At 42.6% G+C, this 16,007-nt stretch overlaps 1 protein-coding gene across 5 annotated transcripts in view; it reads right to left on the reverse strand.

Annotated features, from left to right (window-relative positions):
* zmym2 (zinc finger, MYM-type 2) overlaps window positions 1–16,007 on the reverse strand; it is a 177,608-nt gene that overhangs the window by 59,910 nt on the left and 101,691 nt on the right. For all 5 annotated transcript variants that reach the window (XM_068033682.1, XM_068033687.1, XM_068033685.1 and 2 more), the window contains exons 12-15: window positions 11,675–11,825; window positions 8,550–8,722; window positions 7,054–7,219; window positions 4,707–4,747 (exon numbers count right to left, since the gene is read on the reverse strand). In XM_068033682.1, the coding sequence (XP_067889783.1) occupies window positions 4,707–4,747; window positions 7,054–7,219; window positions 8,550–8,722; window positions 11,675–11,825 (531 nt within the window). The remainder of the gene's footprint in view (window positions 1–4,706; window positions 4,748–7,053; window positions 7,220–8,549; window positions 8,723–11,674; window positions 11,826–16,007) is intronic.

Consider the following 16,007-nt stretch of genomic DNA (forward strand, 5'->3'; position numbering starts at 1 on the left):
TTACATAACATGCACGAGTTACTTGAAAGTATGAGGATCAATTTTAACCCCGCCAGCTTGGCGATGTCACTTTCAAGGGCTGTCCCCCGTGTCACCATTTTAATACATCAGATTCTGGTTTCAGGTCAGGCACCCACCCAAAGCAATTAAAAAGGCCAAAGCTGCAATCCAATGATGGCAAACACATGCCCAAAGCATTTTAACCCTAATCATGAATGCCACAGCCTATCCCAAATCTGCCAGAAAAAACTAGCTGGATTGGTTGATAGTTCCTGAAGCACTATAAAAGGAGAGCGGGGCTGGGGGGTGGTGGTTCTCAGCTGCAGCATACTGAATCATAGGCTCTTTTGCTATCCTGTTTGCAAGGAAAGTTTCAGCTTCCAGATAATTATTACAAATTTTTTTCTTGCCTTACAACCTTAAATCAGCTTCCTCTATTTATAATGGGAGCTATTATTACTTTTCTCTTTTGGATGGAGCAAGGCTTGCAGTAGCAGCAGCAACTGCTTAAGCAACTACCACCACCAGCAGCCAGGCATCTGGAGAGAACAGCACACACCGTTTATAGGCCAAGAGTCGTCTGCTTGGTCCTATCTGAGGATAAGTGCAGGCAGGCTGAAGTAAATCTCTAGACCCTCCTGCAAGAGGATCTTCTGCCTGTTAGAAAGGTGGGGGTAGGGTGGGGAAGGAATGTATTGCCAGTGGCCCTCGAAGTAACCACAGCCCTGAACTTTTACACCACTGGATCCTTTCAGTCTGCTACTTGAAAAATCAGCTGCCTCTCCCATCAACAGACTGCAGCTGAATTAAGGAGGTCACTGTTACTCTTGTCACCAGGGCCGAGTCCCTACTAACCTCTGCAGTCAACAGAACAGAACTCCTGTACATATGTGACCGCTAGGGCATTGGAACCCTGGCCAGGAACATTTGTAAACAGAAAATATCACATATCAATATAGAGCTAATGGGTCATCAGCAACAGCAAAATTGCATTCTATCACAATCTGTAACCTCAAGGCCTGGAATATTATTCATTGCATTATCAAGCCAAATAACCAAGCCTGGTTCAATGAGGGGTTTAGATGATGATGCCAGGAGCAGCACCAGGTGATCTGAAGCTTCAACACAGGGCTACAGGCATGTTAACAGCAGTAATAGCATGCTACAGAGCTATGAAATCCCACAACAAACAGATCAGTTCAAAGCTCTGGAGTCCAGCCACACAGTCATCAATGATGCTGAACATTAAGCAACCAACAGGTGGAGGATGAGGTTACAAGAACGATGGCAGAGCCCAGCACATGGGTGCAAGAGACATGGCTGAAGCATTCCCAACCATCTTCAGCCAGAAGCTCCAAGAGGATGATCGTTCTCTTCTTGATGTCCCCACCATCATAGATGCCAGTCTTCAGCCAATTCGATTCATTCCATGAGATTTTTTTTATTCTTTCATGAGCGTTGCTAGCAAGGCCAGCATTTGTTGCCCATGCCTTGCTGCCCTTAACAACTGAGTGGCTTGCTAGGCCATTTCAGAGGGCAATTAAGAGTCAACTACATTGCTGTGGGTCTGGAATCACATGTAGACCAGACCAAGTAGGACAGATTTCCTTCCCTAAAGGACATTAGTGAAGCAGATGGATTTTTATGACAACTGATGCTAGTTTCATGGCAGCATTAATGAGATTAGTTTTGAATTCTAGATTTTTATTCATTAATTGAATTTAAATTCCATTTCATTATTGTGGTGGGATTTGAACCAGTGTCCTCAGGGCATTAGACTGGGCCTCTGGATTACTAGTCCAGCAAGATTACCACTATGCCACCATCTCCCCACAATATGACAAAAAATGGTTGAGTGCATTGGTTTCAAAGATCCTGACAACATCCCAGCAGTCATACTGAAGAGCTGAGCTCTAGAACTAGCCATGCCTCTTAATCAACTACAACACTGGCAACTACCTGGCAATGTCCTGGCCACAAAAAGTAGGACAAATCTAAACCAGCCAATTACCATCCTATCTCTACTCTCAATCATTAGCAAAATTATGGATCGAGTCAGCAACAGCTCTAGAAAATGACACTTACCAATAACCTGCTCACCAATGTTCAGTTTGTGTTCCACGAGGATAACTCCACTCCAAACCTCATTACAGTCTTGGTTCAACATGAACAAACAGCTGAATCCCAGAGATTAGGTAAGAGTGACAGCCCTCGTCAGTAATGCAGCATTCAACTGAGTATGGCACCAAGGAGCCCTCGTAACAATGAAATCAATGGCAATTGGGAAGGAAACTCCTCAGTAACTAGCAAAAAGGAAGATGGCTGTGGTTATTGAAAAAGTCATTTCTCTCAGTCCCAGGACATCGTTGCAGGAGTTCTTCAGGGCAGCAGCCTAGATCCAACTGTTTTCAACAGCTTCATCAATGACCTTCCATCCATTATGTCAGACGCGAGGCTGCTTGCTGATGACTGCACAACAATTAGCTCCATTCGCAATTCCTTAAATAATGAAGCAGTTCATGCCTGCATGCAGCAAGACCCCAACATCTGGGTTTGGGCTGGTAAGTGGCAAGTAACATTCGCACCACACAAGTGCCAGTGCCAGGCAATGATCATCTCCAATTAAAGTCTAACTACCTTCCCTTGGAATTACCAACACTGAATCCCCTCACCAATATCATCCTGGCTGGATGTTTGGGGTGGGGAAAAGAAACTCAACTATGTATTGACAATAAATGGTGGCAATAGCCATATTCCGAAAATGAATTTAAAACCAAGAATTCACTAATTTTCATTGAAAAGTCTCAAAAGACAGCAAATTTTTTTGGTTGCACTTTATGGCTTGCTTTGGAGATACCTGCATTTGTGTCTCTAGGTCTGAATTTAGTCACTGCTGGAAAAAGAGTGAAGCAGCTACCACGTGCAAGTACAGCTTGCAAATGACAAACTTCTGTGACGTGAAGTTACAACTGCCAATTCAAACTCAGCTGTTTACTGCAGTCTGCCACAATCTAAAAGTACATGATAACCCACATTAGGCTTGCATATAATAATCAGCTAAAATCCTCCACATTGCTCATTGCTTATGCAAGAGATATTTTGGAAATGGCTACCACAAAGCTGCCTTGTCATTAATACGGATGCTGTCTTCCAGCACGGAAACAGAATGAGACATGTTTTACGATGCTTCTGAAGAGACCCACTTCTATTGTTGCTACAAAATGGTTTAGTATGCATTTAACTAGTGATGATCAAAAGGCAGAAAATGCTGTGTTGCACCATTTAAATAAACCAATTTGAAAGCAAGGAGATCTATTTTTTGAAAATGACAGTGGATAAACAAAAATAGAAACAAATTCTGCAGCAAGACTGCAATTTATGTCAACTTTTGGATCATTGAATGAAGTTCAGGACCTACTGGAATCTTCCTTTTCTTTGGGTGGCACAAACTTATGAAACACCGATGTTTATTGAATTTAGGTTGTCAAAGTCATTGCTGAACAACTGACATTGCTCAACATTTGTGTGTCAATGTTGCCATTATCTGTGCAGAGGAGATTGGCAAATGAGCTTCAGCCTTTTTTTTTTAATAAGGCTGTCAGAGAAATGGAATAAAATTAAGGCTCAATCTTCATTCAGGAAGCTGACTGTACTGTTCAACCTCCATCAGAAATCTTTTGCTTTGTCTGTAAAAATCAGGAGTATTTTTCAGTGATATTCCCCCTTGTGGCTTGTGGTGAAGACAAAGCAAAACTAAAACAAGTGAATTCCACTCCTACCTGGCCATGCTTATTCCAAACTATACTGTGACATCGATTGAGTTTTGGAAAATACATCACAAACTGCAAATTTTTGCAGGCTTTTGCATTCTCAGTATCCTCATCAGATTCTGAATGTTTTGCAGATTTTGGCTTCATCTAAAGTGAATGACTAGTGAAAAGACTCTGGCATATGTGTCACAGCACAGCTGCTGTGAGCACATGCTTGCCAGAACTTTTGGAACTGCCACTCAGCTCCATGAACTGAAAAACATTGTGGGTTGCCAATTAGCTTAATTTTGCCTTTTTTAAAAAAAACCCCCGTGCTTGCTTTCTTGAATAGCAGTGATTTTCCAAATAACTGATTCTTCATCTCATTTCTTTCTAATTCACCTAGGTTCTTTGGAGTTCATTACCTCTTCCCAGGTTATCGATGCTAAAAATAAAACCAGCAAAACAGTCAAAAACGAGTTTTAAAAAAACAGCAATAAAAAATGAATTTTAATGATCTTTGTCTATGACATGCTCAATTGTGAGCTTGTTGTTGTTACTGCGTTATGCTATATGGCACATGTATAAACCAATTCTTGTTAAAATTAATTTAGATGTGGTAATTATCATATTTTGCTAAAATAATACAATTATGATTACTACAAGGGTGGTGGAAGTGGAGACGAATGACTTCAAGAGGAAGTTGGATGGCCACCTGAGAGAAATAGATGAGCAGGGCTACGGGTAGTGGGACTGACTGCATAGCTCCGTGGAGAGCCAGCATGGACTTGAAAGACTGAATGGCCTCCTTCTGTGTCGTAAATGATTCTATGAGTCTAATTCCGAGCCACGATAGAGAAAATAAATGGCAGCGGGGTGGGGGTGCAGGGTAGACCTGGAAAAGGCTACGTTCAAATATAATTAGATATGACGTGTACTAATTTGAACAATACTTACTGTGACTTTAAAAACTTGGGTCTGAACATTTTGATCTGAAACTGAAAAATGGAACAATACTTCAATTAGGTACAGTTGTCAGTTACATGAAACAATTCAAATAATTATGGGCATATTTTAGCTCTATCATTTTATTCTGAAATATAAGCAAAAGATATTTTTTACACCCAACAACTCACTGTATGCATCCAGTCAACAGCATAGTCATACAGATTAGAAAGTTCCCAGCTTCAATCCCCAGTTTATAGCAAATAAGATATCAGCTGACACTGCAACAGGGCTTATAAAATTGCTGAAACAAAAACAAGAAATGCTGGATTCACTCAGCAGGTCTGGCAGCATCTGTGGAAAGAGAAGCAGAGTTAACGTTTCGGGTCAGTGACCCTTCTTCGGAACCAGTTCCGAAGAAGCGTCACTGACCCGAAACGTTAACTCTGCTTCTCTTTCCACAGATGCTGCCAGACCTGCTGAGTGATTCCAGCATTTCTTGTTTTTGTTTCAGATTTCCAGCATCCGCAGTATTTTGCTTTTATAAAATTGCTGTCTGTGTTTGGTAGTTTTGGATAGTGGTCATGATGGGTGGAGTGGGATGGTGGGGGGGTGTGAGAGAAAGAACAGGGAAGGGAGGGAGACCACAAGCAATGGTTCCTCCTCGATTGCTATCCAGTTATTCCTGATAGAAATAAACCTGAGTACCTGCAGGACAGTATTTGGTTCAGCTGGAATGCTCCTGTGGTCAAATAGCTTGGTACCCAAGTATCCAAGCAAATCAAAGCCTTCAGGAAAGGATGGAGTAAGATAAAAAAAAACGTTTTCCATCTGACAATCACAAAATTTGAAAAGGAACTCCAAACTGAAAGGTGCAATAACAAGCAAAAATTCAACAGCCCACAGTCAATTTCATCCACAAATTAAAGAGTTTTCAGCTATGCAATATTCTTGCAATAGCATAATTCTGATGCTTAATATTCACCACATGGGTAACCTGCTCTGACATCTAAAGTCACTTGTGGGATGTGCATCTTTCGTACATGCTTTTCACCATATTCTTTAAAAGGTTACACGAATACAAAATAATGGGCAACTGCATGCATGAGGTTCAAATGAGATATGAGCAGTTGGAAAATATAATCAGACGCCCATGATTAATTTAAGTATATATATATATAAATAAAATAGAGAAAGAAAGCAAAATTTTGCAGTTATGCTTCCATTGTTGGGAGTGTCTCAGCCATTTTAAGAGTGTTTCCTAGCATTAGCACAACGTTGCATGGAATCCCTTTATAGTGTCACCTTGACCAGAAAATATGAGTAGATTGCAGAGATATTCTATGAGCAAAGAATGTGTATACAATCAAGCTTATGATTGCATGAGGGATGATGAGGTATCTCATTATCTGTAAATTACCACGAACACTGGTCTATCTAAAAAAACTGAAATTCAGCGATGAGGGATTTTAGTTATGTGGAGTGACTCGGTAGCTGGGATGGTTTTCCTTAGAGCAGAGAAGATTCATGGGAAATTTAATAGAGGTGTTCAAAATTATGAGGGGTTTTTAAGAGTAACCAGAGGACATAGATTTAAGATCACTGGCAACAAAAAAAAGAGAGGGATGCAGAGAATGTTTTCATGCAGAGAGTTATGATCTGGAATGCACTGCCTCAAAGAGTAGGGGAACAAAGATTTAATAATAACTTTCAAAAGAGAATTGGATATATACTTGAAGAGGAAAAATCTGCACGGCAATAAGGAAATAGTAGGGAAGTGAGTTTAATTGAATAGGTCTTTTCAAGAGCTGGAACAGGCATGTTGGGCCGGATGGCCTCCTTCTATGTTGTATGATTCTATGATTTTGTTTCACTATTCAACAAGCTTTCTCGCAAGCTTCGTTGAGTGACATTAGCAAGTAGCAGTATCAGGATGAGAAGCGTTGCTCTTATATCAATAGAGTTGCCAACTGAGCAAGCAAAAGTATCAACCTTCAAAAAATAAGTTTTAATATCTGTTGTAAATATGATTGGATGGGAACATTTAGTTGAGGATGGGGATGAATCCTTGGTAAAATGACCAATAATACATTACTGGTTACATGGCAATGACTGACCAATAAGACACTAAACAAACATACAGGGCAGATTATATAGAAGTGAGAAAATACCTTTTCCCCTTACTCTGTCATTTGACAGTACTCCTGCAATCAGGAAAATGGCAAATCTGGACTGCTGACTTCCCAATGGCTGGCCTCAATTCTGCTCTGTAATCAGCTGGCAGGAGTATTCAACCACAAATATGAGTAAATATCTCTAAATGCAGTGCAATTTTATTTTCTTGTGATCAAGCACCTACCCATATTCAGGTTTTCAGGACCTTTCTGTGTAGACATGTTAGGTTCGTTTTGCTGACAATAGAACTGCAGAAGGCATTGCTGATTACAAAAATGCTTCATTTCTCCCCGCCACTGAACTGATTCAGTCAGCGCTCTCTGAGCTTTACAGCAGTCACATCTTGCAGCCTAAAATGAAAAAAATATTAATTACTTCAGGAAAAATGCAATTTCTGAAATACAATGCCTTTTGAAATACACAAAAGATTAGGACACACATGCTTTCAAATAACCTTATGTACTGTAATTTAAACAAATGCTGTTTTTAGATCCTATCTGATTAAAGGATTCACTTGAATACTCAGACCTGTTCACTAGTTTGTCCAAGTTGTGCAAACTGTTACACTTTATTCCTCATAGAAATCCTACATTTATTTTTGCATAATGCATTACTTGTGTCAGAAACTAGTGTTGAGAGTAATGTTTAGTTTAGTGATACAGCACTGAAACAGGCCCTTCGGCCTAGAGTCTGTGCCGACCATCAACCACCCATTTATACTAATCCTACACTAATTCCATATTCCTACCTCATCCCCACCTGTCCCTATATTTCCCTACCACCTACCTATACTAGGGGCAATTGCTAATGGCCAATTTACCTATCAACCTGCAAGTCTTTGGCATGTGGGAGGAAACCGGAGCACCCGGAGGAAACCCACGCAGACACGGGGAGAACTTGCAAACTCCACACAGGCAGTACCCAGAATTGAACCTGGGTCGCTGGAGCTGTGAGTCTGCGGTGCTAACCACTGCGTCACTGTGCCGCCCATAATGTGACTGGTGACACCTACCAGGAATTAGATTCATGTTGTTCAGCGAAGTAATTTTATTAGGGATGCACAAAATCTGACTAAAAGCAACTAAGCAATCGCAAATCATTTGTAGAAAATGTCAATATGCAAAATTTGCATTGCTTCATATGGTTGATCTGAATTTCACATCTATTCCTACTATAACACTATGCATTCATTTGTACATTTATGACAACTTGTTAAACATATATAAAAGGTTCCAAAATTATTTGAAAATTACATACCATCTTTTACTAAATTTATTCTGCTGTGCTGCAGAAAATTGCTAAAAGAATTGAGCAAGTTTAAATAAACCTTGTTTTGAATGTGCTTTTGTGCAACATCTAGAAAATAGTTACTTATTTCTTATTTAATAACATTTTTGCAATTAAAAAAGAAAATGTATCCTTGAAAATTGTGTCACAATCAGAAAGGTCATCAACAATCTGTAAATTTTACTTCATGCGCTCTATATTGTATGCAACTAACTGCATTCATTCCAGGGAAACTGATCTGATCCATCTTAATTAATATTCCACACTATTGAATTGCCACCATATGCCAGTTAAGCAAATATAAACTGTCTGCAATCTATATGGCAATTCTGATTGTAAATGAGAATTTAATAAAAATAAAACAATCTACTTAAGAAAATAAGCTTCACTGACCTTAAAGTACCAGTCTATAAACCTTTTGCAACAATCATCACTACAAAAATCTCTTGCTTTTCCATCAATTTCTTTAGCTGCTGCCCGCTTACACATCTGGGAGCAGTAACTGCAGGTGACACAGCGCAGACCCAAACGTTTTGCGAAGTCCTGCTTATATAGAAGCTTACAGCCTGAAAACAGAGTATTTTTTTCAAGCAATCTTCCATCCATGTAAACAAATAATGTATATAAACTTGGGTAAAATAACCCAACATTCAAGTACTGGATAATGCAAATACATTTTTTTTTTCACCTACAAGATGAAATGTATTATCTAGTCTTTTTTGTTATTTATCTTTTCAACCTTGGCAGTGGCCTGCAATATATACTTCCACAATGCAATATATGTTTCTCACAAGAAAAGAAGAAAAATTATAAATTGACAAAATGCTCTCCACCAAAAGGCCGTGCATGTTGAGTCAACATAAATTTTCAAGATTGAACTTGACAGATTTTAGCAAGGGAAAGTGATCAAAGACGGGAAAATAGAGTTGAGAAACAGATCAGCCATGATCTACTTAAATGACAGATCAGGTTCTAGGGGCTAAATGGCCCATCGTTCCTATGTTCTGGTACAAAAATATACAACGGGAGGCGGTGGCGTAGTGGTATTGTCACTGGATTAGTAACCCACAGACCCAGGGCCTTGCTCTGGGGACATGGGTTTGAATCCCAACACGGCAAGAACGTGGACATCTGGAGGCTTGTGCCAAAGCAGCACGCCTGACACAGACATACTCACGGAATCATACCTTGCAGACAATGCCCCAGACACTGCCATCACCGTCCTCAGGTATGTCCCGGCAGGACAGACCCAGCAGAGGTGACGGCACAGTGGTACACAGTTGGTTGGGAGTTGCCCTGGGAGTCCTCAACATCGACCCCAGACCCCATGGAGTCTCATGGCATCAGGTCAAATATGGGCAAGAAAACCTCCTGCTGATTACCACCTACCACCCACCCCCTCACCCCTCAGCTGATGAATCAGTACTCCGCCATGTTGAACTGCACTTGGAAGAAGCACTGAGGGCGGCAAGGGCACAGAATGTACTCTGGGTGGGGGACTTCAATGACCATCACCAAGAGTTGCTCAGTAGCACCACTACTGACTGAGCCCCTAAAGGACATAGCTGCTAGACTGGGTATCTGGTAGGTGGTGAAGAACCAAGAGGGAAAAATATACTTAACCTCGTCCCCACCAATCTGCCTGTCGCAGATGCATCTGTCCATGGCAGTATTGCTAAGAGTGACCACTGCACAGTCCTTAGTGAGACAAAGTCCTGCCTTCACATTGAGGATACCGTCCATCGTGTTGTGTGGCACTACCACCGTGTTAAATGGGATAGGTTTCGAACAGATCTAACAATGCAAAACTGGGCATCCATGAGACACTGTGGGCCATCAGCAGCAACAGAACTGTACTGAAGCACAATCTGTAACCTCATGCCCCGGCATATCCCCCACTCTACCATTACCATCAAGCCAGGATACCAACCCTGGTTCAATGAAGACCACAGAAAGGCATGCCAGGAGCAGCACCAGGCATACCTCAAAATGAGGTGTCAATCTGCTGAAACTATAACCCAGGACTAATTGCACACCAAACAGCATAAGCAGCATACGATAGACAGAGCTAAGCGATCCCATAACCAACTGATCAGATCTAAGCTCTCCAGTCTTGTCACTTCCAGTCGTGAATGGTGGTGGACAATTAAACAACTAACTGAAGGAGGTGGCTCCACAAATATCCCCATCCTCAATGATGCAGGAGCCCAGCACATCAGTGCAAAAGACAAGACAAGGCTGAAGCATTTGCAACAATCTTCAGCCAGAAGTGCCTAGTTGATGATCCATTTCAACTTCCTCCTGAAGTTCACAGGATTACAGATGCCAATCTTCAGCTAATTCAATTCACTCCGCGTGATATCAAGAAACGACTGAAGGCACTGGATACTGCAAAGGCTTTGGGCCCTGACAACATTCCGGCAATAGTACTGAAGACCTGTGCTCCAGAACTTGCCATGCCCCGAGGCAAGTTGTTCCAATACAGCTACAACACTGATCTAAACGGCAATGCGGAAAATTGCCCAGGTACGTCCTGTACACAAAAAGCAGGCTAAGTCAAACCCTGTCAATTACTGCCCCATTAGTCTACTCTCAATCAGTAAAGTTATGGAAGGTGTCGTCAACAGTGCTATCAAGCAGCACCTGCTTAGCAATAACCTGCTCAGTTTGGGTTCCACTTGGGCCACTCAGCTCCTGACCTCATTACGGCATTCAATGGCATTATGATCGTTGAATCCCACGATCAACATTCTGGGGGTTACCACTGACCAGAAACTGAACTGGAGTATCCATATAACTACCGTGGCCACAAGAGCAGGTCAGAGGCTAGGAATCCTGTGGCGAGTAACTCACCTCCCGACTCCCCAAAGCCTGTCCACCATCCACAAAGGCACAAGTCAGAAGTGTGATGGAATACTCTCCACTTGCCTGGATGGGTGCAGCTCCAACAACACTCAAGAAGCTCGACACCATCCAGAACAAAGCAGCCCATTTGATTGGCACCCCATCCACAAACATTCACTCTCTCCACCACCGCGCACAGTGGCAGCAGCGTTCACCAACTACAAGATGAAGTGCAGCAACTAACCAAAACTCCTTCGAAAGCACCTTCCAAACCTGCGATCTCTACCACCTAGCAGGACAATGACAGCAAATGCACGTGAATACCACCAGCGGCAATTTCCCCTCCAAGCCACACGCCACCCTGACTTGGAACGATAGTGCCATTCCTTCACTGTCGTTGGGTCAAATTCCTGGAACTCCCTTCCTAACAGCACTGTGGGTGTACCTATCCCACATGGACTGCAGCGGTTCAAGAAGGCAACTCATCACCTTCTCAAGGGCAATCAGAGATGGACAATAAATGCTGGCCTAGCCAGCGATGCCCACATCCCATAAACGAATAAAAAAAAGTTAAAGATTTTTCCAAACATAAAAATCTTGGGAAAACATTCAAAATTACTTTTCCATTGCAAACTTCAACTTTAGGCTACATATGTCAATACAATGAAACCTACCTTCACTACAGAACATTTTCTTTACTCCTGAGAACTTCACAGTTTCATGTACAGTTTTCTCCTCCTGACAATATTCACAGTATGAGACGACACAGTGCAGCTTCTTATAATCCTCACAACACATTTTGCTGCAGAACTGAAATACATTATTCTGAAGAAAAAAAGTAAAATTACTATAATATTTTTACTGGCAAAATAAACTGATCAAATTAACCAAGGTGCTGAGAAGGAAAGCACTTTTGGCATCCCATATTTACATCAAGCACAGCCAAAATGCGATTTAAGTTCTCTATATCCTTCCCAGACAAGATTCATATAATCCAATCCGAGAACAACAATTCTGAGTGCGAATTTTTAGTAAACATTGGTTCCCGAAGAGGATGAGACTCTGGAGTGCTGACCTGGGTTGCATTAGAGTGCTACAGTGGAAGTTTGGTAACTGAGGATAATTAAAGGTTAATTTTATCTTAAGTTAATCTGCTAAATAAAAGACAGATTAGATTTAACAGTTGCTGTTAGGGTTGGAGAAGGTGAGTTTTAGACCAGCTTTAAACAGGGTTTACAAAGGCTCTGCTTGCAGCTGCACCTTGTTAATTAGAGAAGTGGCTTAAACCAGTTTTCAGGGGGCTAGAGTCAGTCAGTATAAAAGTGAGCCATCTTACAGGACTGACTTTGTTTGCACTAGAGTACGACAGTGGAAGTTTGGTAAGGAGGGAGCGAGGAGCTCCTTTCATTTCCTCCCTGTCCTCAGAGTGAGGGGAGCAGAGAGCTTCCAAAGAGCACAGCTGATCGGGAGAAGACTCGGAGGGCGGAGTTCTGGACCCATAAGTATATAAAAAAAAACTTACCTCTGGTTAAAAAAAAAAGTGACGTCACAGAAAGTTGTGACATGATTGGGATTTTTTTTTTTTGAACTGAAAATGAATATAAAACACTGATAAAAATTGATTAAAACCCTAATTAACTAATTAAGTAGAGTAACTAAACCAGAAGGAGGAGATTACTGTATTTAGATAGCAAATAATATTTATAGTAGAAATCTAGCACTAGGGACCATACAGTTCTTATAAAAATTTAGTAAGGATTTAAGTATTTATTTATCTTAAATTAATTTATTAATTAGTGCTAGAAATGTCAGTTAGAGGGGTGAAGTGCTTCACCTGTGAGATGTGGGAGGTCCGTGACACTTCCAGCGTTCCGGACGACTAGATCTGCAGGAAGCGTACCCAGTTGCAGCTCCTCACAGACTGCATGGATCAGTTGGAGCAGCAACTGGATAAACTTAGGAGCATGCAGGTGGCGGAAAGCGTCACAGACAGGAGTTTTAGAGAAGTGGTTACACCCAAGATGCAGGCAGATAGATGGGTGACCACTAGAAGGGGCAGGCAGTCAGTGCAGGAATCCCCTGTGGCTAGCCCCCTCTCTAACAAGTATACCGTTTTGGATACTGTTGTGGGGGGGGGATATGGCCTATCAGGGGAAAACAGCAGCAGCCAGAGCAGTGGCACCACGGCTGGCACTGTTGTGCAGCAGGGAGGGACAAAGCGCAGAAGGGGACTCTATAGTCAGGGGCACAGACAGGCGCTTCCGTGGACGTGAAAGAGACTCCAGGACAGTATGTTGCCTCCCTAGTGCCAGGGTCAAGGATGTCTCTGAATGGACAGGGGGCATTCTGAAGGGGGAGGGTGAACAGCCAGAGGTTGTGGTACACATTGGTACCAACGAAATAGGCAGGAAGAGTGACTAGGTCCTGCAGGGGGAGTTTAGGGAGTTAGATAGAAAGTTTAAAAACATGACCTCCAGGGTTGTAATCTCTGGATTACTCCCCGTGCCACGTGCCAGTGAGGCTAGAAATAGGAAGATAGTGCAGCTAAACACGTGGCTGAGCAGCTGGTGTAGAAGGGAGGGTTTCAGATATCTGGACCATTGGGCTCTCTTCAGGGACAGATGGGACCTGTACAAGGAGGACGGGTTGCATCTAAACTGGAGGGGCACAAATATCCTGGCTGCAAGGTTTGCTAGCGTCACTCGGGAGGGTTTAAACTAGTGTGGCAGGGGCGTGGGGACCAAAGCAGTAGGACAGCAAGTGAAATAAATGAGGGGGAACTAGTAAATAAGGCCAGTAAGACTAAGAGGAAGAGCAGGCAGGGAGGTGTTGCGGAGCACAGCGGGACTGGTGGTCTGAAGTGCATTTGTTTCAATGCGAGAAGTATGACAGGTAAGGCAGATGAACTTAGAGCTTGGATTAGTACTTGGAACTATGATGTTGTTGCTATTACAGAGACTTGGTTGAGGGAAGGGCAGGATTGGCAGCTAAATGTTCCAGGATTTAGAAGCTTCAAGCGGGATAGAGGGAGATGTAAAAGGGGTGGGGGAGTTGCATTACTTGTTCAGGAGAATATCACAGCTGTCCTGCGGGAGGACACCTCGGAGGAGTCGTGCAGTGAGGCAATATGAGTGGAGCTCAGGAATAGGAAGGGTGCAGTCACGATGTTGGGGGTTTTCTACAGGCCTCCCAACCGCCAGCGGGAGGTAGAGGAGCAGATATGGAGACAGATTTTGGAAAGATGTAAAAGGTTTTAGTGGTGGGTGATTTTTACTTCCCCTATATTGACTGGGACTCACTTAGTGCTAGGGGCTTGGATGGGGCAGAATTTGTAAGGAGCATCCAGGAGGGCTTCTTGAAACAATATGTAGATAGTCCAACAAGGGATGGGGCCATACTGGACCTGGTATTGGGGAATGAGCCCAGCCAGGTGGTCGAAGTTTCAGTAGGGGAGCATTTCGGGATCAGTGCCCATAATTCCATAAGTTTTAAGGTACTTGTGGATAAGGATAAGAGTAGTGCTCGGTTGAAGGTGCTAAATTGGGGGAAGGCTAATAATAATAGTAAGCAGGAACTGAAGAATTTAGATTGGGGGCGGCTGTTTGAGGGTAAATCAACATCCGACATGTGGGAGTCTTTCAAATGTCAGTTGATTAGAATCCAGGACCAGCATGTTCCTGTGAGGAAGAAGGATAAGTGTGGCAAGTTTCGGGAACCTTGGATAACGCGGGATATTGTGAGCCCAGTCAAAAAGAAAAAGGAAGCATTCATAAGGGCTGGAAGGCTGGGAACAGACGAATCCCTTGAGGAATATAAAGACAGTAGGAAGGAACTTAAGCAAGGAGTCAGGAGGGCTAAAAGGGGTCATGAAAAGCCATTGGCAAACAGGATTAAGGATAATCCCAAGGCTTTTTATACACATATAAAGAGCAAGAGGGTAACCAGGGAAAGGGTTGGCCCACTCAAGGACAGAGAAGAGAATCTATGTGTGGAGCCAGAGGAAATGGGCGAGGTACGAAATGAATACTTTGCATCAGTATTCACCAAAGAGAAGGACTTGGTGGATGATGAGCCGAGGGAAGGAAGTGTCATCACATTATCAAAAAGGAGGTGGTGCTGGGTGTCTTGCAAAGCATTAAGGTAGATAAGTCCCCAGGACCTGATGGGATCTACCCCAGAATACTAAGGGAGGCAAGGAAAGAAATTGCTGGGGCCTTGACAGAAATCTTTGCATCCTCATTGGCTACAGGTGAGGTCCCAGAGGACTGGAGAATAGCCAATGTTGTTCCTTTGTTTAAGAAGGGTAGCAAGGATAATGCAGGAAATTATTGGCTGGTGAACCTTACGTCAGTGGTAGGGAAATTATGAGAGAGGATTCTTTGGGACAGGATTTACTCCCATTTGGAAACAAACAAACTTATTAGCGAGAGGCAGCATGGTTTTGTGAAGGGGAGGTCGTGTCTCACTAATTTGATTGAGTTTTTTGAGGAAGTGACAAAGATGATTGATGACGGAAGGGCAGTGGATGTTATCTCTATGGACTTCTATAAAGCCTTTGACAAGGTCCCTCATGGCAGACTGGTACAAAAGGTGAAGTCATACGGGATCAGAGGTGAGCTGGCAAGATGGATACAGAACTGGCTCTGTCATAGAAGACAGAGGGTAGCAGTGGAAGGGTGCTTTTCTGAATGGAGGGATGTGACTAGTGGTGTTCCGCAGGGATCAGTGCTGGGACCTTTTCTGTTTGTAGTATATATAAATGATTTGGAGGAAAATGTAGCTGGTCTGATTAGTAAGTTTGCGGACGACACAAAGGTTGGTGGAGTTGTGGATAATGATGAGGATTGTCAGAGGATACAGCAGGATATAGATCGGTTGGAGACTTGGGCGGAGAAATGCAGATGGAGTTTAATCTGGACAAATGTGAGGTAATGCATTTTGGAAGGTCTAATGATGGTGGGAAGTATACAGTAAATGGCAGAACCCTTAGGAGTATTGACAGGCAGA

Source organism: Heterodontus francisci, chromosome 6, assembly GCF_036365525.1.
Source record: "Heterodontus francisci isolate sHetFra1 chromosome 6, sHetFra1.hap1, whole genome shotgun sequence".
Taxonomy (NCBI): domain Eukaryota; kingdom Metazoa; phylum Chordata; class Chondrichthyes; order Heterodontiformes; family Heterodontidae; genus Heterodontus; species Heterodontus francisci.